Below are 27,089 nucleotides of genomic sequence, written 5' to 3' on the forward strand. Positions count from 1 at the left end.
CCAGTCGTGACCAATCTCCACCGTGGGGGAGGGCCGTCAGCATCCCCAATGGTATTTCAGGTGCATATGGTGTCCGTAGGCGACCTCTGTTATGAGCCCGATTCCAACAGAGTCGGATAGTCCGCTCCTCCATCGACAGGTCCCGTAGGACTAAGCGCTGTCGCAGCGCGATAAAGGAGAGGACGTGCCTGGCCATACCCGTCCCTCTACCGTCCTCCGGGCCTCTGAACTCCCTGGCTATCTCCTGGGTGTATGTCTGGAGCTGCGCCGCTAGGTAATACTTCTCAAAGTCCGGCACAGCGAGCCCCCCCTCGTCCTTCGGCCTCATCAGGGTATTGAGGGCCACCCGCCGCCGGCCCGTTCCCCAAAGGAACCCGACCACCATAGAGCGCAAGCGGCGAAACGTAGCCGGTGGGACCCAGATCGGCAAAGTCCGAAAGTAATACAATAGTCGGGGGAGCGCCACCATTTTGAGCAGGGCGATGCGTCCCGCCACCGAGAGCGGCAGCGTGGCCCAAAAGTCCATGCTACCTCGGAGTGCTCGTATGCAACGGGCAATGTTTCCATCCAGGAGGTCGGGCTGGTCGTGATACACAAATACCCCAAGGTATTTAAAGCAGTTGGGCTCCCATCTGATCTCTTTACTTAGCGCAGGAGTGGGGGCACCCCTACGCATCGGGAAGAGGCAGGTCTTAGACCAATTCACTTGGAGGCCTGAGACCTCTCCGAACTCCGTTAGCGCTAATTCCGCTCCCCGTAATGCGTCGACCGGATCCTCCAGGAAGAGCAACAGGTCGTCCGCATAGAGCGAGACGTAATGTGGGCCCGCCGCTGTCCATAAGCCCGTATAGTGGGCTCCCGAGCGAAGGTGCATCGCTAGTGGCTCCACCGCTAGTGCAAAAAGAAGCGGGGATAAGGAGCACCCTTGCCGCGTGCCACGCTCCACCGGATATCGCGATGAAATCAGAGGGCCCGATCTAACCCTGGCCGAAGCGGAAGCGTAGAGGACTGCCGTCCATTTGATAAATCCCTCCCCGAGGCCGAATTTCCGTAGTACCGCGCATAGGTAGTCCCACTCCAGGCTATCAAAAGCCTTCTCCAGGTCCACCGACAAAACTACCGGGGACGGGGCGTCCACGAACGGCTCCCCAAGCAAGCGGAACAACCTTCGGATGTTCATGGTCGTATTACGCCGTGGGATGAAACCGGCTTGGTCCTCATGTACTAGGGACCCCATATGCCCTAATAGCCTTGAGGCCAAGATGCTGCTCAATATTTTGTAGTCCACCGTCAGCATTGAAAGGGGACGGTAGGACCCCGGGTCCGACGAGTCTCGGCCTGGTTTGAGGAGAGGAACCACCAACGCCTCACACATCGAGCCAGGGAGGCGACCCAACCTCTTTGCCTCCCTGTAGACCACCAGTAATCGAGGGGCCAAGAGGTCAGCGTAAGCTGCATAGAACTCCACCGGCAGGCCATCTAGGCCCGGGGTTTTGTTCCTCGCCATCCGTTTGATGGCCCCGCGGATCTCCCCCAAGTCGATGTCAGAACCCAGGGTTTCCGCCACTTCCTGTTCCACTGTGCGGAGTTCCAGTGGGCTAAGATAGTTATCAAGCCGGTCTGGGTCATGTGCGGAGCGACTGCGGTATAAGCTTTCGTAGTAATGCCGGAAGCAATTAAGAATCTCCGGTTGGGTGCACACCTCGGTCCCATCCGCCCTACGCATATTAGTCGTCGTTTGGGACTGGCGCGTAGGATTGGCCAACCACGCCAGTAATGCGCTCGACCTGTCGCCCTCCGCAAGAGACCGGACCGTATAGGCCTTATAATCGAAACATCGGAGCCGTTCGACCTCCACCGCTACCTTCTCCCTCGCCTCTACCGTTTGTGTTTGCAATTCCGGGTGTCCGGGGCGGCTAATTTCGAGCTCGCGGAGCGCTCGGTCCGCTGTGTCTAAGTCAGCCAGGATAACACGCCGCATGCCCACCTTCTTAGAGATACAGTAGCCCCTCACCACCACCTTGAAAGCGTCCCATTCGAACGCCCTAGTACTCGCGGAGCCGCCGTTGGACGCAAAATAATCCGTGATTCTCTCCCCTAGGTCCGCCTTGAAGACACTGTCCTCGAGGATCTCGGGGCGCATCTTCCAGGTGGGTACTGCCGGCGTCCCAGGGAACCAGCGAATGTCCAGCAGGAGGGGGTTATGGTCCGAGATGGTCCGCGATAAATACTCCGATCGGACCGCCGCCGAAACTAATTCGGACGAACCAAGAAAGCCATCCAGTCTGACATGCAGCTCATGAAGGCACGAAAAGTACGAATAATCTCTAGACGCGGGGTGATGCGCCCTCCAGATGTCCGTCAAACCCCAGCGGGTCTGCCAATCTTGACGGCCCTTAGCCGTCCGCCGGACCGGGGAATCGGGGAGCGGGGGATGCGAGCGGTCCATGTCTACATCCACCACGGAGTTAAAGTCTCCCCCCAGCAGGAGGGGACCGGCGAAAAAGTGGGCCAGCGAGCCCGATAACCTGGAAAGGAAGGCAGTCTGGTCCACATTAGGAGCATACACACAGCACACGTTCAAGTCCCTCCCTCCTAGCGTGCCTGATATGGCCACGAAACGCCCCTCTGGGTCCAACACTGTCCTCGTGACCTGGAAGGGGACTCCTGCCCTGATCCATATTAGCGCCCCCCTGGCATAAGCAGAGTACGCTGTGGAAAAGACCTGCCCTCGCCACCTACGCTGAAGCGCCGCCCCTTCCGCCTTGTTCAGATGCGTTTCCTGCAGCAGCGCCATTTGCACTCCCCTACGCACTAAATAAGCATGGACCTTGTGACGCCTGGACATAGTGTGAAGCCCCCTCACGTTCCAAGTAATACATTTCAAGTTAGCAACATCAGCCATTGTCCCAGAGTGTTCTTGCACAGTCTCCCCGTTCGGGTCCCCACAAAGAAAAAACATCAATCCTCCCAGCGCTGATGGCGGCCATTTTCCCCAACCAGAACCAAACCCCCCGAAAACCAACAAAGCCCCCCCCAACCACCCCAGAACAGGACCCAAACTGCACCATCTAGATCCCATCCAAACCTCTATGGAGAACAACCCCAAAATCCCCACTAGCCCTACGGTCGCCACCGTTGGAAGGCCTTATGGGCCAGGAGCGGGCTGAGCGGAGGCAGTGGGCCCTCGTCGCCCAGGCTACCAGGACTATAGTAAGCCCCCCCCTGTGTCAAAATCTTTCGGGGCAAGAGCAGAAGCCCCCCAACCCTCCCTCCTCCGTTGTCAGCAATAAAGAACGGCAACCGCCTCCCCCCTGCCGGGCCCCCACCCAAAACAAGGTAGCCTATCCCGTTACCCTTGTCCGTCCAAAAGGTCCTCCACCGATTTCGGTGTGATCACCGGCGTGTGGGTACTGTCTGCCACTGAGTCTTCCGAGTCCGAAGGTGCCCCCTGAGCACCCGGGTTTTCTTCCTCCTCCTCGATGACTTCGCCTCTTGCTCCCGACAGTTCCGACAGAACTTCCAACACTCCCCTCCGCTCAGATGATGTCTCCGCTGTCGAGGGCCCTCCCGTGCGGCCGCGGCGGTTCCTGACCCTTTTAGATCGCCTCCTTTGTTCCGGCTCCTCCGCCTGATGGGTCGAGGCGCTATAACCATCTTTCCCCGTCCGGTACAGTTCGAGCCAGTCACAGACCTCCTCTGGGGTGTCGAAGAACTGGGTTTTGTCGTCGACAATGACTCGGAGCCTTGCGGGAAATAGGAGTGAATATTGGATGCCCTCACTCCTGAGTTCACGCTTAACCGCCAGGAAGGAGAACCGCTTGCGCTGCGTTTCGTAGGTGTAGTCAGGGAAGATATTCACCTGACTGTTTGCAACCTGGAACGGGCCGTTGTGTCTGGCGGCATTTAGGATCAGGTCTCTGTCCCGGAAATGTAGCAGCCGCGCCACCACTGGCCTTGGAGCTCGTCCCTGCTGTGGGGGCCGCGCTGGAACTCTGTGGGCCCGTTCTAGAGTGTAAAAGGAGGATAGGCCCTCCGGGACCACCGTGTCTCGGAGCCAGGTCTCCAAGTATCGCACCATATCACCTTCCTCGATCTTTTCCGGCAGGCCCACCACCCGAATGTTATTCCTCCTGTTTCGGCCTTCCGCATCCTCCGCCCTCCGTTCGAGGGTCTCGATTCGGGACATGGCATCCTTTATCGTCGCAGCCAGGGTTCTCTGCGCCGGTTCGATAGACTTCACCGTGCTCTCCACCTCCTTGACCCGGTCTGAGAGTTTACCATGGTCTGCCCTAAGGAGGCCCAGGCCGGTCGCCACCTGGGCGATGTCCTGTTGTAGGGCCGACCGAGTTGCCTCTATCGCTTCCAGTACACGGTCGAATTGTTGCTGGAGTGGTGCGCCACCAGGTCGTTTAGGATCTCCATGCTCTTCCTTGTCCTGGGCCTCAGAGTCTGAGGTGGTCTGGCTGGATCCCTTGGCTCCTTTAGGTTTCCCCATACTGCTAGGGGCTCTCCGCGAAGGTCCCGGGGTAGGCGTCTCCGTGTACAAGTGTCCAGCACGACCTTCCCGGGATTTCGTTCTCAAATCTGGTATGGGCGATCTCCTTCTCCAGAGCCTGTGGAGACTCCGCCGTTTCGGCTCACGCCACCGCCACGGCGTCCGAGGGCACCGATAAGGGGGCGGAGACACCCGTCGCCGAGTCGGGCAGGCCCGTACACCCACTATAGCTCCGGGGCAAGGGCCACCAACTCCCCCGGTTGACCTGTGGCGCCAGAGTGTCGTGCCATCCATGTAGTTGGGCTGGACAGGAACTCGTAGCTAGTTGCGGAGTCGCGGTGCAGACCACCGCCTGGAACTGAGGGCACCCGCGCCCGGTGCCTTCTAGCGCGTGGGCACCCGCCCGGTCGTCTAATCGAGTATGATCCCGCTGTAGAAGGTCCGAACCAGCCAATGTCCAATGTCTAAAACAACAGAGGATGGTGAAGCCGGGTGCCAGGCGACATCCGCAAGACCTCCCCAACTCCGCAGCTTCGATCAAGGGGACAAAGGGGTCCGGGCGCCATGTTGGGTCGCACTCCGCAACTCCGCAAACTTCGGCATTTCCTCGGAGCCACCCCCGTCCAAACTCCACCAAGGCCCCCGGCAGGGTGTCGTCGCCTCGCTCAACCGAATGCGGGGTCTGGGGCGCCCCTCAGCCTCCGATGTACAGGATAATTTCGGGCTAAGTCCCGGAGCCGAGCTCTCAGGCGACCATCGCCATCGGCGCCCAAGCCACGCCCCCTGGACCGGTAGTTCTTGAGGTCAGTTGGGTCCGCCGAGGGCTTCTTGAGCAGGGGCCTGACTTCTGCGTGTTTCCAGTCATCGTGGAAGGAGCTGGTCTCGAAGGTGGTGTTGATGGTGCGTTGCAACATGGGTGTGGTGGTGGTGGCGGCTCTGTGGTATATGTGGGGTGGTCAGGGGGCTGTAGGGGCCCCAGATTGGATCATTTTCATGGTTGCAGCGGTCTCCTCTGTCGGGATCGGTGTCCAGGCAGAGATAGTGGTCTGACTGGCATTGCCGCTGAGCGGGCTGGCTGCTGGGTCGGTGTGTGGTCATTGAAGTTGTCGTAGAGGTTCTTTATCTTTAGGTGGAAGTAGGATCCCAGTTTGTCGCAGGGGTCCTGGGAGGGGGTGATGTCCGTGGCTTCACTGCAGGGTTTGGTGAATTCCTGGATGACGCTGAAGCGTTCCTTGGAGTTGCTGGAGTTGCTGAGGATTCTCTTGTCGATGAAGGTCCTTTTGGTGGTTCTGATGCATTGATGGTATTCCGTCACAGGGTCCTCAAAGGTGGTGTAGTTATCGGGTGTCTTGCTGTTTCTCCAGGCGCATCTGGTTTGTTGGAGATTGGAGGTAAACCAGACGGCTTTCATGGGGCGTTGCTTATCGGGGTTGCTCAGCGGGCGAGTTAGTCAGCGTAGCTGGCGATCCAGGAGTGGAATTCCATGGCTGCGAGGTTGGCGTTGGTTGCAGCCGGGAGGTGTTGCCATTGAGGGTGGAGTGGAGTTGTTCCTCAGTGACTCTGCTCCAGTTCCTACGTGGGGGTGCAGAGCAGGTTTGGGTGGCTTGGGTTTGTTGACGAGTAAGTGTATGCAGTGGTGGTTGGTCCAAGGGGGCTGCGTGGTGTGGCTGAAGTGGACGCTATTGCTTCCAGCAAAGATGGAGTTTAGAGTGTGTCCTACCTTGTGGGTCAGGGTGGTGACAAGTTGTTTCAGCCCCATTTTGGTGAGGATGTCACGGAGGGCGGTGGTGTTGGGGTCGTTGGGGGTTGTTGAGGTGGAAGTTCAGGTCTCGATGAGTATGTAGTCCATGGTGGCGATGGCGTGGGGTGCAATGAGGTCGGTGATGGTGTCGGCTAACTGTGCTCAGGGCCCTGGGGCTCTGTAAGCGAGGGTGCCACGGAGTGTGGAATTGGGGCTGGTCTAGATCTCGAAGTGTAAGTGCTCGGCGGCGAGGATGTTTTTGCTGGAGGTAGTGTTTTTGACGGAGGGAGTTTTTGTGCGCGATGGCGATGCCTCCTCCTGGGTGGTTGGGGCAGCCCTTCTGGATCTTGTACCCGTCTGGGATGGCGATATCGGGGGCTGAGGAGGCAATGGTCCAGGTTTCCCTGAAGAAGGCGATGTTGGGAGAGAGCGAGTCCAAGAGATTCCAGATTTCCACGGCGTGTCTGAGCAAGGAGCGCATTTTGAGGAGGATGCATTTTAGGGCTTCAGGGGTTCGGCAGCCAGGGCAGTGGTGAAGGTCTGGCGGCAGTGGCGGCAGGAGAACTGGTCGTGTAAGGTGTGGCTTTCTGGCCCTTGAGTGCCCCCTAATAAAAGCTCTAACAACACCACTGTTGTGCATAGCTTTTTGTGGTACGTGAGTAGACAACTCTAGTACTTATTTGTGTACTACAAAATGCGGTTTAAGAATTTGGCCCTCGGTCTATAAACCAACAAGAATGGGAGACTGCGTATGGAATTGGACACCTGCACGCTTCACAGCCACCAGGTATTAACTCGCTGAGCTATCTCACCACTGCTTTGCTTTTCCTCTATCTAGGAAACCACTTAACACAACACTGCAGCATTACTCCTTTGTGTGTAAGTAAGTAAATCTTTATTCGGTTTCAAGGTACATAAAAAACTATAAAATAATTTCAACAGACATATCTTATCATATACAGTCGTCAAGTTATTACTCCTTTGTGTGGACTTTATACAGTGTCCAGGAACATGAACACAAAACACCGGGCAGATTTTGAACCATGGGGTCCCCTAGATTCCGCCATTCCTAAGTCACATTACCACTATGAGCAGCAATCAGTTTCTAGGTGTGTTTTAGTGCGGGCAGTGGACGCTCTGCAGCCTGAATTCACGCGCCATTTTACAAGATCTACCAAAGGGCTGAGAGAATGAACATTAAGATACGTCAGGCGTGAAGTGATTGTAGCTGACAAACGAGAGTACTTTGTATTTCCTAAAGTTTTTCTTGCCAGTCCTGGAGACAATCGGTGGACCCTACATCTTTCATACTAGTGGTTACAGCTGCAGGCGCACTGGAGTGAGCAATCCTGGTGCATGAGGTTGGATGTGGGCACCCCGCGGCCAGTTCATGTCAAACACGTAGAAAAACCAGCATTGCAAGTCCCCTGTCAGCGTATTTGTTTAGTACATACAATTTTTAAACCTATCTCTAGCTCTTATTCACTTTAGGAATAATAGTAAAGACGGTTATATATAGCGCACCTTTGCCGTTTCTCAGGGCTAAATAGAGCCGGTCCCTCTGTTTTTTTCATCAGTTTAACGGCACTCCATTTATCATCCTCATAACGAGGAAAGGCCGAGTGGCCAGGATTCAAACTCATCCTAGCAGACTACTGCAGAAGTCAGTGACTTCAACTCCCTAAATCATCCGGCAAGCATCGGTTAACTACTACCGCCAACCCTATTCTAAAATCCTATAAATGTATCTTCGAAAAAAAAAAACACATAAAGACATCTTCTTAGCATGATAAGAAAATAAACACTGCTTAGTTCTCATTTTTGTACATCACTCTTTGTCTTTCTCTATCCTTTCCTCTTCTTTTATTCCTTTCTTAATCTTTATTTCTTTAACATTTTTTCCTTTCTCTTCTTCTCATACAAAATGATGTGTCTAATTTACACTCAAACGTTTGTTAATGGGGTTGACATCCTAAGTAGTTGTATTATGTACTGTCTGCTGTCATTGTCCTATATTTATTATGAATTGCTATTGTTGATTTTTAACTCAATAAAATATATTAAAAAATAAAATGAGTACTGTTTTTCAATGAAAAAAAAATCGGAGTTTTTTTATAGCGCGAACTCGAGTCGAAGGTATCAGAGCGCTTTCCACGAGCACCAGTTGCGTTACAGATGAACACAAAAACTATTTTCACAGGGTAGCAGCTCGGTGAGTTAAACGCCCTCCGACCACATGTAGTGATCGTCAGATCAAGAATCTGAATCAAACTTTCATCCTTAGGATTCGACAAATTGAATATGGTTCAATTGGGTAACACAGTTATCTCCAGTACTTCCGATTAGTAGAAGTGAGGCATGAAGCGCTTTAAGAAAACCTTGTTATATTATTTCAAAACATACGCGGGGCAAGCACTCACGCATATCTTTCTAAAACCATCGAGCTCCATTTATAGATTTACATTAAATTTTTACGTCGTGCCAGCGCCAAAGCCCTTTCAGAGCAGCTACCAGGGGTGCAGGTGCCACGCAGGCTATGTGAGCATCCTTCATGCACGGGGTTCCTTAAAATCCCTGAATATTTCACCGGCTTCTTGCCCGCTGTGCGCAAACACAAATTCACTTTTCCATCCCCGGCTGCTGAGGTACTCACGTGGAAATTGCCCATTTCTGCTCGGCTTCTGTGCGCGCGGTGTTTGCGGAGCTCTTGCGAAGAACAAAGCGGGCAACGTAGCTGTCACTTTTTATAAGATAATCTGGTTTAATGAGTAACCGTTTCCATTATCTTCCTGCATCCGTTTATGGACATGCAATATAAACTCGGAGTTTACTTTACCTGTCTGCGTTCACCGGCGCCCCTGCCTTGCCCAGATCTGAACACTTCAGAAGTGTACAGCATCCCCAGTGTGGTGGGCTCCTTTGTAAGCAGGTTTGTAAAATAAATGACCAAGTGTGATGAATCACTCTGGTAACTTTAATCTGCAGTTTTTGGTAAGGTTATTCCCCCTGTGACAGGGCACCTGGTCACATCCGGTGCTTATCGGACACAGTCCTGCCAGCCTTCCAAATCGATGAGACTTCAGCTGCAGTCGGACTGTGACGAATCGGTTCTCTGTGCTGAATGTCTGATTGTTTGTGTTTATTTTTTTTGTTTTTTGCCACTCTTCTAGTTTCTACAGAAACCCATCTCATATTGATTGTTCGTCATGCTTAAGATGGAGACTGCCTGGAATAAAATGGATGTGCTCATCAGACCGGAAGCAGACTTTATAACCGGCGCACAGGTTCCGGTCCAGTCTCACCTTGGCGGAAGTTAGAAGTAACGCTCTGCTAGCATGAGGTCCATCTGAGTCCACTGAGGAGAGGCCTCCATAAGCCTCATCCGAGGTGTTTGCAAGTAAAGAGTGGTGTGGAGTGGTGTGGCTCACTGGTTAGAGGCGGCAGACCCGGGAGCAGAGGACGGCCAGGGTTCAATTCCCGACGCGGCAGGGTCGTGGACCAGGGTCATCGTCAGTGGTCTCGATAATTCTCATCTCGGTGGTTCTCATCTCAGTGCCTACTCTAACCAGGGATCACTCTGGGCATTAGCTTGCCTCATCTCCACAATGGCCCCCCACATACGCCGGGGTTGCCTGGTTTCACTTTGAAGATACCCAGTAGGGACCATCTCACAGGGAAAGCCAGGACAGGTTCCCCAGCGGTCTACGCAGAGATACTCCTTCTACGCAGAGATACTCCTTCGGGAGTCGATTCTAGCGCATTTACAAACCCACAATTAATTGTGGAGTCAAGACCTGCTGCACCATTTACAAACCAGTCAACTCTTGTACCAGTGGCGTCACAAAACTTGAGGGGTCCCAAGGCAAAGTACATGCAGGGGGGGGGGGCCACCCACTCTCAGGGCCCAGTTTGAAGCATGCAGTGTGCTGGAGGGGGCCCCCCCCCTCCCTGCAGGGGGGCTTTTGTTACGCCACTGTCTGGCACTGCTGTATACCTGGCGACCAAGATTAAGGGCCTGGTTCAGGGCCGGACTGGGAACCAAAACCGGCCCTGGCAAAGTGTTCTGCCAGCCCCCGCCCCGTCCCCCCTCCCGTTCCCCCCCCCCGGAGGGGTTGGGGGGACGGCAAAGCTGTTTGCCAGGGCCGGTTTCGGCCGATTTTGTTACAGGGCCGATATTGCAGCTATGCTGCAAAACGTCCCTGTAACAAAAGCAGCCTCCCAGGGGCCAAAACCGGCCCACCGGGGAAATGCTCGGTGCCCGCTACGGCCAGCCCGGCCCTGGCCTGGTTTAGATTTCAGCGGACAGGTTGCTCCGTCACAACAATGACGGATATCCGGGTTGCCGAAATATATATTGCATACAATATTATGGGATTTATAGTTCAGCACACGATATGGGATTTCGGCAGATGGTATATCTTTCACTGTTGTAATGGAGTAACTCGTCGGCCCAAATATCAATTCGGCCCTAAAACCGCAACCAGCACTACATGGAACCAGTCACTTGACTGACAACAGCGAGCCAACTCTTCCCCTTTTGTTTATATGTGCTAGGCACAGGCATGGTAATGTAACATAAAAAAGGGTCTTCTCATTTTGCAACCACAGTAGGTATCAGCAACTTGAATTCTTATGTGCAGAGCCCCTTAGAGGTGCCAATGGAACTGAATACTGGGGTTGTGCTATGTTAGCTTTCAGATCATCCTGGCAGCTCCCCAAAGTTCCTCTCATTGATGCAAAGTACCTCCTCGGGGAATGGCTAAAGTCTTTCCCTGCTGGAACCACTTGATCATAGCACCATGTAGGAAATTATGTCCACATGAGGTTTGGGTGTTCGCTATTCTATGTTTAGAATGCATTTTAACCCTACCCCCACTTCCCCCTCCACCCTTCCTGTTATTTGTAAAAATTCTTCCACGCTCGACCAAATTCCTTTGATCTCCAGAGAAGAATTCCTGACCCTACTAAACAGAGTGGGATCTGGCTCCCTCAATGACCGTTTCCCCCCCCAAATTCTGAAAGAGGCTTTTACCACCTGCCCGGACCCGCCTCTCTCGCTCCTCAATAACTCCCTTAAAACAGGCGTCGTCCCAGACATTTTTAAATGCGCCACAGTCGTTCCCATACTAAAAAAGCCCAATGCAGATCCTTTGGTGCTAAGCAACTTTCGTCCCATCTCTTGGCTCCCCTACCTCAGTAAAATTCTAGAGGCCCATGTCATGAACTGCCTGAGCTCATTCATTGAGCATTCCCAATTCCTTGATCCACGGCAAGCGGGGTTCAGGCCTGCTCACTCCACAGAATCCGTCATCCTGGCAGTTCTGGACGAACTCGGGAGTGGAGCGGACATAAGCATCTCGCAGGCATTGGTGCTCCTGGATCTCTCGGCGGCTTTTGACACGGTCGATCATGAACTCCTGATCGACCGTGTCGGCAACGCCGGCATCCAGGGCATGGCCCTAAAATGGATCATCCCCTTCCTCGACGGGTGCTCCCATGCAGTCCGCCTAGATAACTTCTCGACGAGAAAAAACAGTCTGACCTGTGGGGTTCCCCAGGGCTCGGCCCTTTCGCCCCTCCTATTTAATTTATACATGCAACCTCTAATCGGGTCTCTACGTAACAGCCCTGCCACAACTTTCAACTATGCTGACGAACTCCAGCTGGTCTTCAACATACATTCCTCTAACATATCCATCATTAACTTTCAATCCACCATGACTTTGATCAGTGAATGGATGTACTTCAGTCAACTTAAACTCAACCCCTATAAAACCGAGCTTGTTTTAACCAGAGGTTCCACCAACCCCTGGAATCCCAGTTTCTGGCCATCATTAGGCGCCGCTCCTCACCCAGTAAACTCTGTAAAGAGCCTTGGAGTTATCATCTGTAGCGATCTGTCTCTTAAGCCCCAAATCAATGCAGTAGTTTCCTCCTGCTTTTTCCATATTTGCAGAATCCGTAAAATCTGCAGATTCCTTACCAAGGAAGCCCTCATCCTTGTCATCATGGCCCTTGTCCCCTCCCGCATAGACTACGCGAATGCTCTGTATGATGGCATTCCGGCATACCAACTCCACTGCCTGCAACTTGTACAGAATCAGGCAGCTAGGCTCATCTTTCGCCAACCCAGACATCAACACGTTAGTCCCCTGATGAAGAGCTTGCATTGGCTCCCGTTAGCTAAACGCTGTTTTTTTAAACTTGGCTGTACCATCTTCAAAGCTCTCGCCGACCAATCCCCTGCTTTCATCTCTTCACGGATTCAACGTTACGCCCCGTCACGTGAGCTCCGTTCCTCCCATCTCCACTTGTTCACCATTCCCACCTTTAGACGGAAAAAACATGGAGGTCTAAGATTTTCCTTCTTAGCCCCCGCTTCTGGAACTCCCTTCCTAATGACCTGAGACTGGTCACATGCTACACCAAATTCAGAACTCTCCTGAAAACTCTTCTATTTTCACAAGCATATGAATAATACTCCTTGACTCACTGCCACAGCTCTTCTTCTCTCAGCGCCATGAAACCGCTTGGTGTAAGCGCGCTTAAGAAATAATTTTAACATAATTTATTTATTTGATTTATATAGCGCACTATAACCCAGGGGTCTCTAAGCGCTTTACATGACATAACATTGCTCACCAAGCACAGCAATGTTTGGATTCCCGACCTGCTGACAGCTTCCGGGAATGCGTATATGCCTCTTGAACCCCTTCATTTTCTCCTTGTCCAGCAACCTGGGTGCAGGTCAGAAACCATCAGTTACTTCGAAGTAATACAAGCTGGAGAGCACATTTACATCCCAAAGAGAATTAAGTAAAGAGGGGTTGGTTTGCCCACAGACAGCCTTGTACTTCATGGGTGGCACTAATCGATTTTTTCCCAGTTTGTTTTTATAGTTTTCAGTTTGGGTCTACATAGGAGCCCTCCTCCATTCTAAGGATTCCCAGGTAGTCCTTCAGTTATGAGTGCACATTGGGCAAATATTGGAATTTTTAACACTAGGTTTATTTGTCGCTTGAGCTTAATGAGGTTCAAGGCCTTTTTTATTGAATTGTCAAAATGGCTAGCTTCACTATAGGCGGTCCCTTCCTTCTGAAGTCTTGAAATATATATTAGAACTCCTGGGAGATGTGGTAGCTGGCTCCCATTGCGTCCAACCACTCGGTGTGGTTCTTAACTCCATGGATCAATAGTTGTGATCTGGACATAAGTGATTCAATGGAGTTTCCCTGCTTTCTCTCTGGTTTTAATTTCTTCCAGCCACTCCTCAGCCATGGAGTTCTCTGCAGGATGGAAGGTGTCCTGCCTCTTTGGGTCAACTTGTCTCAGGATGCATATCACCTTCTAGCCTGTAAATCTTACTTGGAGGAGGAGGAGTCTTGGGCTACCTATGTCCTCCTCCCAAAATAAACGTAGAACTGTGCTATCATGGACTTTCAAGCCATACTCAGGACCCAGTTCACAAATTTGTGTATATGCGGCACAGTATGTTTAGCGCACGTCTGCACCATATGCCACAAGGCAGCTGTTAGACCTAGCACCATTGGCGTGGGTGTCCTCTATATTTTTTTCTGTTGCCTCCTGTTTTTCTACAATGTGTTGGACTCCGTTTTGCTTGTCTAGATGCTTTGGGCACTTTGCCACTGCTGTTCAGTGCCAAAGTGCTAGTGCTCCCGTTGTAATTTGTGGTTATGGATTAGTGATTCCATGTTTGGCATATTTGATTTACTAGTCAGACCCTAGTAAAGTGCACTGTGTGTGCCCAGGGCCTGTAAATCAAATTCTGCTAGTGGGCTGCAGCACTGATTGTGCGGCCCACAGAAGCACCCTGTAAAATGTAACTCTGGCCTGCCATTGCAGAACCTGTTTTCAGTCTGGTACTGCCATGTCAGCTTGGCAAGGCCACACACTTGCCAGTCACTAAACTTCCCTTTTCTTACATGTTAGTCACCCCTAAGGTAGGCCCAAGGTACCCCTGTGGGCAGAGTGCATTGTATGTGAAAGGTAGGACATGCTCTGATATGTGTAGCATGTCCTTATAGTGAAATACTGCCAATTTCGCTATTGCAAGGCTACCTGCTCCCATAGGATGGAATGGGGATTGTTTATAACATCTTATAAATATAACTGCCCCTGGGAACAAGGTGGAAAAATAAAGTTTGATCTGCCTGAACTCAGAATTTTAAAATGCATCTTTTAGTGAGGGTGATTTTTGCATTCTGTGTTTAAAAATACCACTTTTAGAAAGTAGGTATTATCTTGCTCAGCCATCCTGTGTGCCTCTTCTAGGTTTGTGATTTGCATGTCTCCTTTTGGATGACAAGGGATGGGGAGGAGCAGTGGCTCCAGAGAGCCTGATGAGTCAGGGCTCGGCTGACCGGGGCTGCATTTAGAGTAGGGGCAAAAGATTTCCTTTCACCTGGATGGGCCTGGTCTGCCTTCAACAATGCTGTCTCCACCTTCTGCCAGGAAGCTGTACCAGTGAGGACAGAACTGGTTTTGGCTGGGTACAGACACTCTCTGCCTTCAGAGAACAAAGTATTTTTGTGTATAAAAAGTGGGGCCCAGACCTCAGACTTTTAGATCACTTATGGAAAATCAAGAGGAAACTTTGCCAAGGAGACAAGCCGTAGAACCTGAGGAGGAATAATGCCCCTGTGCTGTTTGCTCTCTGGGGTTGGCCTGCAGTGGCTACTTGCTGCCAAGGAAAGGAGAAAAAGACTGTGCTGTTTGCTTTGTCACCTGCTTGAGGAAAAACAGACTTGAAACAGAGCTTGCCACTTGTTCTGAAGTCTCAGGGACACAAAGACTTCACCACCAGCTCCACTGAACTTCCTTGCTGGGAGTTCTGATCTGCAAGAGGTGCCTGCTGTTGTTCTGGACCTCTAGAGCACTGGTTTCTGCTGGGAGCTGGAAAATCAATGCAACAACAAAAAAGTGTCGTGCATTTGTACCTGTTAACGATGCATCGCTGAAGAAACTGTCGCAGCATCGACCGCGGCTGGAGGAATCGTCGCACGATGCATCGGGTGCAACGATCTCCGAAATCCGAGATCACCGGACCGATCACGATGCAAGCCCTGCTGAGCGGCAGCAGGAATCCACGCATCGTCCCAGATCATTGCATCGCATCGAGGAGCCAAGTCTGTCGCATTGTTAGGGGACACAGTAAGAAACCAACACATCACCTCCCAACGGAGTAAGAAACTGATGCGTTACCTCCTCTCCGGGAAGGAACTGACGCATCACCTCCCCCGCGCTGCAGCGAGGAACCAACGCATTACCTTTCCAATGGCCCGTTTTGTTTGTTTGCGTGACGCATCCAAGGTACTTTGTGTGAAAAGTGTCGCTTCTGCAATTTGCTTTGAACTGAACTATTTCTACCATCTGAAAGTCATATCTTTAATACTGTATTGTAGATTTTTGTCGTTTGGTCTAGTTTTGGTTTAGATAAAGATGACTTATTTTTCTGAACTGGTGTGGTGTCCATTTGTAGCGTTTTTACTGTATGACTGTATGTGTTCACAAATGCTTTACACACTGCCTCTGAGATCAGCCTGTCTGCTCGTGCCAAGCTACCAAGGGGGTGAGCAGCGCCGTTTTGCATACTTGTTAAAACACACTGGATGTTCATATGACTATATGTTATGTTTAATTCTTATCAATATGGTGTTTTGATTATCCATATATTCATGCGAAAGGTGCTCTTTATACTACTGTCAAATAATATACGACTTGTTTTTGTAGTATATGTGTTGCCAGATATTAATTTGTTGATGACACTCCAAGTGGAATTCAAAACATTAAATAATATACCGTTTTGATATATTCAGGTATATTTGTATTTATTCCCTGTGGTCAGTTAGACTAAATATTCATGTATATGACATTATAAATAAGTATTTTTGGTCAAATGTTTCCTCTAGGGACAATGTTATATTCATAGATAAGCTTTATTCGATAAAAGGTTTATCAAAAAAGCAATACATGTGTAAAAAAAAATAAAAAAATCACAGGGTTAAATGGCCACATTTAGAAGGAACACAGATATCATAACCATATAAATTAAAAACCATTAAAAAAGCCACAGTATATGCAGATTAAAATTAATGATTAATTTAATAAATCCATTATCGCAAATGCGTAAAAAGAAGGGAATAAGAGCCAAATGTTTTCCCAAGATTAAGGTGTTACAGCAAATCAGTTGCCCCATGTCTTCCAAATGTAAGGTCCCACTACGTTCTTTCCTAAGGCTTTTATTCATATTAACCAAGCACACCCCAGGTATTTGGCTACTCCACAAACTAATGTCAGAGAGGAGGTGTCAGTTTTCAAGATACGCAGGGCAGCGACGTGGCTCATAAAGCCCAATGACTTACATACTGGCTTAAGCCATTTTTCTCTAGCATTTTTGTAAGCCGGACATGCCAGAAAAAAGTGAGCAATAGACTCCTCAGGGTGTGCACAGCTTGGGCAAGGTGAAGGAACTGAGTTTGACCCTTTCCATAATGATGTCAGAGGATTGTCTTCTAGGGACAATGTGCTTTTGTTATTGAATATACCCAGATTTAAAGAGATTATTGGGTGGCTCTTTTGATATTTGGTATTGTAAGCGCCCCCATTAGTAACAGCAGCCCACATAGCCCCATACAGAAAAGTATGTGCAGTGGAAGCCTAAGCACCGCAGGCAGAAATCTCTGAAAATGGAAATGAGCTACTCAGTTGTAAATATTGGTGTGGACTGGAGGAGAGCCCAAAATCCAAAATTGTAGAATATTTACTCTAAAAGGGGTATGGAAAGCAAGGAGGAACATGGGGTTTTCGGGCACCAGAAGATGGGTAGCATGGAAAATTACTGACCGATTTTGGAAAGTGTTGGACAGTCCCAGCTCACAAAACATACGCCCAATACTGATCAAAGAAGGACTGCAGGTCAACCAGGCTCAAATGTCCTTCCACACAGCTTTGAAGTAAGTCACACCACGCATGGGCCACTCATTGGATCCATAATGGAATCACAAAGACGCCAAGGTAGACAGAGAGGAACGCTATTAAAACAAAGGAGACTAAATAAATAAAATGTCACTGCTGTAACCTTCAGACACACACACACAGGCAGCACCTTAACATACAAATGAGAATATTCATAAAAATACTTTCAGTTGAAAGGTACAAGTACCTACTGACTTCGGGTAAAGGATTGAGGACGGCGATGCATCCGCTTCTTGGGGGACAACTACTGTTCTCGCTGGGTGAGTAATCTCCTGTAGACGTGGAGACTGCGAGACACCGTGCAGGGACTGGTTGACCACGCCCGCTGTCGTAGGTCCTGGGAGAGCTAAAGCTGCGTGGAGCGGCGCTGCGGTTCCGGACCTAATCAAACCAAGTGAGTGCCTCCGATGGATATTGTGCGGACTACCGGGCTGTATTGCAGCTGATCCCACCTCGCCCTGCGTAGTCCTGGGAGGCTGTTGATCCATGAGTGTGTGGTGGTGAAGCGCCAGTCTGAGCGATACGGATTCTGTGGAGCTGTCCATTACTGTGCTTCCCCGACCCGGTCGAGCCCGCCTTCCCTGGAGATTACCTCGCTCGCTAGCGCCCAGATTCCCCTGGGGCCCAGTCGCGCACCTTGAGGCATCTCTGACTCGTTCCCGAGGTGCGCGCTGCCTCTTTATGAGCTCTGCACTGGGAACTCTTCAACACGCTTCAGTCCTCCCGCAGGTGCCGGCTGGCGTCCTGACCACAGTTGTGCACTCTCTTTCCGGTCTCCGTGCGGCTGAGGAACAGCTTTAAAGTCAAAATCTCTACATTTTCCCTCTACCATCTGCATTGTGTTGCCTGGCCCTAACATGGCGGCCCTGAGCCAGTCCGGGTCAGCCATTAATCAAGACTCCTCAATGCCATAAAATTGACTCCACGCTCTCCAGGGAGCCTGCAATTGTTTCTGCATGACCCTCCTCATAATAAGGGAAAGCAGACTGCTCCTAGCACCCAGTGGAGTAAAAAGAGGACTGATCAATCTCTTTCCTCTCATATCTCAGTGAAAGAGAAAGAGGACTGCACAAAGTAAGAGGACTCTGCGACCCTTAGTAGACGCCATCTTGAAAATGAAGAAAGAGGAAGGAAGGAGACGGAAGTAGGGAAGGAGGAGTCAGAAAGGAAGGAGAAACAGGTGAAGGGAATAAGTAAGAAGAGAAGGGAAGGGAAAGGGAAGGAAAAGGGAAAAGAAAAAAGAAAGATAAAGGAAAAAACTTTTTTTTTTTGCCTGTCTCTCGGGACCCTCACTACATTTTGCACCCTTTTAGGGGGTAACTCTTTTTGGCATTATTGCGCACTAGACAATCCTTGTGCATAGGACAGACCTTTTGTGGGTTTCGACCTACCACCTGCAACAGTCCCCTGGGACCTGAGTATCCACAACATGGCTGGGTCTGATCTGACCCCCACAGGTGACAACTCATACACCGTTATCTACCCTCCCTACCTGAAAAAAAAACGCAGCTAAATCCTTTAAACACTCCATCTTGAAAAGGCACCCTGAGACCCTTGTCTCTGACCATCGACCCACCGCGGACAAGGGCCAATCATCAATGACCTCATTTTCTACTCCAGGAGAACGTCAGTCTGCCGCAACACACTCTCAAACCTCCTCAACGTACATTATACCAGGAACATTCCACACGGCAGCAAGCTCACGATCGCACCTTCCGCAATCCTGCGAGCTGACCTCACCATTACCCTATACAAAAATGGCATCATACTGATTCAAGCTTCACCAAAAGACCTCAACAAATTTGCGGACCTCTTCCCTCTCCTTAAAAAACATGTTCACGACCCCCCTTCAACCTCGCTCCCCCTGTGCCTTCCCCCGCCAAAATATCCAAGCGAACTTGCCCTCTCTCCAGCCACCCACGACAGGGCTCCCAACACGGATCGACAGAGCCCCCCTACTATGCATCCAGCACCTACCAGCGCCGGCGAACCCTTACCCACTACCTCCACTCCTCATTCCCTTCCCTCTCCTTCGGATCCTGACACCACCCCATTGGTCCAACTCTCTAGACAGCTGAGCCCGTCTACATGCCCACCTACACAAGCCATCAGTAGCCTCCCTAAACCTACCTCAAATCTACCCTTCCTTGGGGATTCAGGAACTCTTGTCTCTGGTCGGCTTAGCCACACTACTAAGCCTAATCCCTCTACCTCAAATCCACCTAACAGTGAGGATACTGGAACTCATGACTCTGGTCGACTTACCCTCACTACTAAGCCCACTGACACCCCCGTGGCCAAATCCTCTAGACCTCATAGCCCATCTACCAGGCCACCTTCACAAGCCATCAGTAGCCTCCCTAAACACTCTACCCTAAATCATCCCTTCCACGGGGATACTGGAACCCATGACTCTGGTCGTCTTAACCACACTACTAAGCCCACTGCACTCTCCTCCAAGTCAGTTCCCTCACCGCCGACCCCCTGCCCGCAAGAGCACCCTTCTTTTAGGGATTTGGACACTCTCCACCGCAAAGCCACCAAATTAACCTTGAGCATCCACAAGTCCTTCGCGGACCTCAAAAACATCCTGCACCTCTCCAAGCTCACTCTCTCTAAGATCAGGCTCTCACAGAACCCTACCCCCTCCACATCCTACTCCAAGCCCCTTCGCCACCCATTCCCGTCAGCCCTGAGACACCTGCGCCCTCACAGGCAGCCCTGCTACCTCTCAGAGGTTGAAATACAGCCCCTCCTCCTATCCTGCAAACCTACCTCTGCTACGACTAGCACTATGGAACTCTGAGGATGAAATCGCTGACCTCCTCATTAGCATGAACACCCATGTCCCTCTGACCTGAACAAAGATCAACCCATACTCACAGTTGCAATCAATCCATACAGATCAGCCACTCTCCGCAACAGAGGAATAGTCAACAGTAACCTAGTGCCAGTCCCAACCTCCGGCCCTAATCACGATTCGCATACCGCCCCCTCTCTATCATGAGTCCTTATCAACTGCTGCTCTGCGGTAAAGCATGCCGCTGATGTCGCCAATCTCATCCAGAACCTAAACACAGATGTAGCGATCCTGATGGAATCCTGGCTAAATTAATCCTCTTCGCCATGCCTTGACCTTCTAGTCCCGCCCAACTATCTCATCGTAAGGTTGTACAGGCAATTAAAAAAAAAAGGGGGTGGCATTGCCTGCATCTACCGCTCCAACCTCCTTATCACTGAACTTCTGGCCGAACCTACTGATTCCTGCGAATATCTTGCACTATCTGTCTGCAACAACACCTCCCTTCAGTGCAGGCTGCACATTTTTTACCACCCCCCAGGCAAGAATGACACCTTCATAGACTACCTCATGGAAATCATCACAGCCAAGGCCTCTCAGAACGCCAATGACATTTTTCTTGGCGACTTCAACTTGCACTGGAACGACCCCAAGGACCCGCATGTCAACGCCATCAGAGACTTCCTGGCCAACCAAGCCCTTACCCAAGACTATTTCCTCCCAACTCACTCAAAAGGGGCCACTTTAGACTGGATCATCTCCAAGGAATCTGCAGTCAAACTCATTTCCATAGATCCCTGCGACTGGTCTGACCACCACCCTATCACCTTCTGTCTTCCTGGCACTCACAACACATGGACACCACAACCGGTGATCCCCAAAAGATAGATCAGGGACACCAAGAACCTGGATCACGAGAAATTTGCTGCCCGCTGTGCAACTGATCTCCTCCCCTCCCCCCATATCACCACGGTCGACAACCTCACTGAACATTATTCCACAACGATAGCCAATATAATCGATGTCCTTGCCCCGCTAAAACTGAAAAGAACTCAGTTCAAAGACAGGAACCCATGGTTCAACGGATCCCTTAAGAAGAGAGGAAGTCCCTCCAACAAATAGAATGGAAATGGAAAAAGCACCCTACCGCCGACCATCTTAAACTTCTCTGTTTGGCCAGAAACGCCTACAACAAAAAATCATCACTTCTAAAAAAGAATTCTTCAGAGCTGAACTGGATAATGCTAAGAATAGACCTCGCAAATTATTCAAGTTGGTCAAACACCAATCAAACAAACTTGCTAATTCATCCAAAGAAACCCCCATTTCTACAATCCCATGCGAGCAATTCTCCTCCTTCTTCTGTGATAAAATCTCTGCCCTAGGAAAGGAACTCATATCTGCTACCTACTCCCAAACCCCTCCTGTTCTTCATCCCCACTCAGCGCTGCCCTCCCAGACCTCCCCCAAATACCATCATGGTCCAACTTCAAAGTCTATGATGAACTCTCAATCTCAAAAACTCTTTACTCCTTAAGCCCCACCAATCACTTCAATGACCCTCTCCCTTCAAACTGCCTTGCCTCGGTTTCTCAGGATATCATCCCTTCTTGGACAACTATAATCAACTCCTCTCTCCTACAGGGTTCAATTCCTGTCCTTATCAAAGCCGGCCAGGTGGTCCCCATTCTAAAAAAAAACTACTTTAGATCCTGCCTCTCCTGACAATTACAGACCTATCTCTAACATCCCTCTCCTAGCTAAAGTGCTGGAAAAATGTGTACAGCAACAGCTAAGCCAACCCATCTCCAATTTCCACCTTCTAGATGACTTGCAATCTGGTTTCAGACCTGGGCACAGCACGGAAACCACACTCCTCCACATTGTTGATGATGCCCTTCAAGCTCTTGACCAAGGCAAAACCTGTCTCTTGATCCTCCTTGACTTATCCTCGGCTTTTGACACGGTTAACCACAAAATTCTCCTGAATCGCCTCAAACTTATATGGGCCTAGATGGCACCATTCTGGCTTGGTTCCGATTCTTCCTCCAGAACCGCTCGCAGAGAGTCCTGATCAGCGGCAACCTATCCGCCTCCTCTCCGATCACAGTTGGAATCCCCCAAGGATCAACTTTATCCCCTACCCTCTTCAATCTGTACCTCGAACCGCTCTCAGAGGTGCTGCGCGCTGACAATGTCTCCTACCACATGTATGCAGATGACACACAGCTCTACATCAATATCTCTTCTCCAGAGGATATCCGTTCCCTGAATTAGGCCTTGAAACTAACTGTTCATTGGCTCACATCCAACCAGCTTAAACTCAACGCCAAAAAAACCAGAGTTCCTCTTAATCTCGCCACCCAACGCCAATACAGACATTCAAGTTTAGACCAAGGCTATCACAGCGCTAAACTGCTCTCCTACGATTGTGCACTCTGCTAAATCCCTGGGAATAACCTTAGACGGCAAGCTGAACATGCGGGGCCATATCAACGTGATGGCCGAAACTGTCAGATTTCACCTGAACTACCTACGACACTTGAAACCTTTCCTCGACCCTCCCGATCTAAAATCGGCTATCCAGGCCTTAGTCATCTCTTGACTAGAATATGGTTGCTCCACTCTCGCAGGCCTATCCAAGATCTCTCTGGCACCCTTGAAAGCCTGCCTCAATGCTGCTGCCAGACTTCTAACTGGCTCTAAAATGTTTGACCACATCTCGCCCCACCTCAAAGCTCTGAACTGGCTTCCTCTTGAGGCCAGAATCCAATTCAAACCGGCTTGCATCACCCACAAGGCCCTCTATTCCAAGTCCCATGCTTTTCTTGTACAGAAACTTGTATTATCCGGAGGAATCAGAAACTCCAGTTCCGCCAGAGCCCTTTTGCTCCAACCCGCACGCTTCAAGAAAAAAAGAACATACAATCGGGCTTTCTCTGGGGCCGCCCTAAGAATATGGGACTCACTCCCACCTGCCATTAGAAGAATACCGTCTCTAGTCCACTTCAAAAAGGAGACCAAATCTTTCCTAATGGGCAAATTCCTCTACTAAAGCTCACGCTACAATCACCCCTCAACCTGACTTTGCCTGACTTCACTGCACTATTCCTTGGGTGCCCTCCCCTATGTTACCCACCCCGCTCTATGAACAATCCTTCAGGGTGATGAGATTGCTTTTCTAATTTTTTGCATCGTTTTTGCTCCTATCCCTTATAGTAGTTGAATATTATGACTGTTTGTTTTACCATATACTGTTTCTATCTTTTTCCGTTATCCCGGACTCTCCTCCCCCCTTTGTTCTGTATCCCACCTGATACTACTGTAAAGCGCTCTGATACCCTCACGGGTTTGGTTCGCGCTCTATAAAACACTAAATAAATAAAAATTAAAAACTGACCCGCACTATGATCCACAAATAGATTTTGACGCTTGGCCTCGTGAATGTATCAAACATCAAAAAATGTCATATCATAGCCACACAGAAGATAACAATGAAAAATGCATGCAGAGTAATTTAAATGCATCGGACAGTCACATGTCAACATACAGGGCCGGTTTTAGCCCTGGTGGCGCCCGGTGCAACAACTTTTGTTGGTGCCCTCAATGTCCACATCCACAGATTCCCTCACTACCACTCTCCAACAGAGCCCCTCTTCTCTCTATAGCCCCTTGCTCACAGGTATTTAATTTGTTTTATAGCACTACTCATACCAGTATACGGCGTCAGAGCACCTTAAACAACACCCAAACATTATAAAGAATGAATCATAAGAGTGTAACTTCGTGTTAAGAAATAAATATTGGTTAATGATATCTTGGCTGTTGAACTGCAATTGGCTGATGCTCTTTGCTTGCGCCCCAAAAATGTGATGGCACTGGGGTTACAACCAGGGTGCCTGAAGGCTAGATTAAAAACTATTTTCTGGGAAAAGAGTTGTATAAATCTACACAAATCACGCCTCTCTCCGTATGAGAGTGGGACAAGGTCGGGAAACTGTTAGCCTACAAAATAGAGGATGAAAAAGCTAAAACTTTGATTAAATATATTAGTGGTCCTAACAACATGATTTATGATCAACCATCTCAAATCTTGGAGCAATTCACAATGTTTTATGAAAAACTGTACACTCTCGAAACATACCCCACTTCGGCTGCCATTCAAAAGTATTTGGACCATCTTATAGGAACACCCGATCTTCCAGAGCTGGAACAACTGTCTAATTATATCAGTCAGCAGGAGATCAGACAGGCGATTTCTTCCTTACCATCTAGAAAAGCTTTCGGGGAAGACGTAATACCTATCAAGATCTATCAAATATGCCTGGACGAATTGATTTTGCTTTTCCAACAAGTTATTAATTACTAGCAGCCCGCCCAGACGTTGTTCGGGGGCAATCAGGCTTCCCGTAGGCAGTCCGCCAAACTTTACCGCTCCTCCCCGCGCTCCAAACGGCCCGCTCCAGTTCGCCAAAGTTTACCGATCCTCCCCTTGCTTGACCCTCCGGGGGCAATCAGGCATCGCGCAGGCAGTCCGCCGAACTTTACCACTCCTCCCCGCGCTCCAAACGGCCCGCTCCAGTCTGCCAAAGTTTACCGCTCCTCCCCTTGCTTGACCCTCCGGGAGCAATCAGGCATCGCGCAGGCAGTCCACCAAAGTTTTCCGCTGCAAAGTTTATCGCTCCTCCCCTTGCTTGACCCTCCGGGGGCAATCAGGCATCGCGCAGGCAGTTCGCCAACGTTTACCGCTCCTCCCGCGCTTCTAAGTTAACCGCTCCTCCCCTTGCTTGACCTACCTCAGCCCGCTCCAGTCCGCCAAAGTTCACCGCTCCTCCCCGCGCTCCTGTCCGCCGCTCCTCCAAGCTCTCCTGATGATGTCAGCACGCACGTCGTTAGCGCACACGGCCGGCGCTACTTCCAAGGGACTACTTTTTTTTGGAACGTATATTTTTTAAGGAACGTATAATTTTTTGTGGTATATAGCCTATGTCACTCTGCAGACCCTGACAATTGCAATGATGTATTGGGTGTTTGGATTGGCGCTTTGGTTCCTGAGTTTACCCGCATCAAAGGTTCACAGTTCTCGCTTTATAATAGTAGTATAGATAGCGGTGACCATGGGAAAGCGCCTTGCTCATGGAATAGGGTAAAACTTGTGTTTTTTCTAAAAAAAAGGGAAACCACCGGACAATTGTGGCTCTTACCGCCCTATTTCGCTGGTTAACGCTGATGCCAAAATATTCGCCAAAAGTGTTGGCCACCTGCCTGGCCCCGTATATACCAAATAGTCAGCCTGCATCAACATGGTTTTGTAATGGGCAGGGATACTACGGCACATATCAATATGGCAATAACTGCCTTCGATATCGCAGACAAGGAATCCACCCCACTCGGTATGATTCTGCCTATGCGGAAAAGGCCTTCGACCGAGTGGGGTGGGAGTACCATTGGCAGGTGATGACTAATTTTAGCTTTAGCAGTAAATTTTTTAAATGGGCCCAATCGCTATATGACAATCCTACAGCTAAAATCAGTTACGCAGGCATGGCATCAATACCGTTTTCCATAGCTCGGGGCACCCGTCAGGGATGCCCCCTCTCAACTTTATTGTTTGCCTTATCAATAAAACCATTTCTTCATGCTTTGCAGTCCCAACCCTGTATTCTTCCTTTTAAGTTTGGCCCCCATTATTTGAAAATCTCTGCTTATGCCGACGACATAGCTATCTCGCGAAATATCTTGGATTTTTGTCATACCTCTTTTTTTCACCAAAAATTACCATTGTGGGGCAATCCAGGACTCTCAGAAATTTTCAGTAATGGCGCAACAAACACTTGGTTGGTACACGGCATAAGGACACTCGGGGACCTTTATGGAGCACAAGGATTTTGAGCTTTGATACATTAAAAACACTATATAAAGTAACCGACTCCATGAGATATAAATATATACAGATACACGATTTCCTCATCCGAAAGATGAAACTTTCTAGCATTTCGGAATCGATATCTGGGACTGTGTGCATTAACATAAAAACAAGGGGTTAATTCGTGCTGGCTATAAGTGCTTCAGTACCTATAAAATTAGCGATTGCAAAACACTGGCGGAAAAATAGAGCAAAATGTTGGATAGTAATATTACTCCTGCGATGATTAACACATCGCTGCGTAACATCAATAATACTGTCTTTTCGTCTAGTTTAAAACGTCAACAATTCAGAACGACATGTATGCTTTATCATACTCCCAAAAGAGTATCTAAGTAGGCTGTGAACCCGTCATATAATGACCGAACTAAATGTCCCAAGTGTGCGCTAGTAGCGGCAGATTTGGTACACATGCTGTTCTCGTGCCCTATGTTAGCAGAATTCTGGAGAGTCGTGGACAAGATAATTAAACAAAAACTGACTTGCATTCTCCCGCTCACAGCTTCTTCAGTTGTACTTCATATCAACACCATTAACACCTCACAAAAGGCTATAATTACTATTATGCTATCCTGCGCTAAACTTACAATTGCCCGCGCCTGGATTTCTCAAAATCCCCCGCTAATCATGGAATGGTGGTCTTTGCTTTACGAAATACACAATATGGAATCCTCACTAGCAAGATTTAGGGGCACTAAATCATTAATGAGGTTTGATAAGATCTGGGAATCTTTAAGCATTTGAAGTTTGTTTGTTTTCTGAAATTAGCTTTTTTTTGCTTTTGTTTACCTGCAATGTCACACTTCATGTATATTTATTGTGTATGTTGTTTTGGAATTACTTTGATATTGTTATCTATGTAACCTTCATTCTGTATTCGGTATCGCTGTTCTATTTGTGCTTATTTTATGGCCTTTGTGTATATGTTTCTTTCTGAGTTGCAAAAAGCAAAGGAAAAAAGAAAAAAGAAAAAAAGAAATAAATATTGCATAAGACAAAGGGGACTCCAAGGTGTAGGAGTCACAGATTGCGTATTTAAAATGTAACTCAGTGGTTGGGGATGGCTTTACTAATGAGAATGTATTTCTACTCAAATCAAATCAAAATAAGCTTTATTCGATTTTAAGTA

General features: G+C 49.4%; 1 protein-coding gene across 1 annotated transcript in view; it reads right to left on the bottom strand.

Moving 5' to 3' along the window:
• The window catches only part of ANXA13 (annexin A13), a 200,537-nt gene extending 191,515 nt beyond the window's left edge, over nt 1-9,022 (bottom strand). The window contains exon 1 of the mRNA XM_086966189.1: nt 8,893-9,022. Coding sequence (XP_086822315.1) covers nt 8,893-8,907 — 15 coding nt within the window. The 5' untranslated portion in view covers nt 8,908-9,022. The remainder of the gene's footprint in view (nt 1-8,892) is intronic.
• Between the last annotated feature and the right edge of the window lie 18,067 nt (nt 9,023-27,089).

This window comes from Lissotriton vulgaris, chromosome 4_1 (genome assembly GCF_964263255.1).
Source record: "Lissotriton vulgaris chromosome 4_1, aLisVul1.2, whole genome shotgun sequence".
Lineage (NCBI taxonomy): Eukaryota > Metazoa > Chordata > Amphibia > Caudata > Salamandridae > Lissotriton > Lissotriton vulgaris.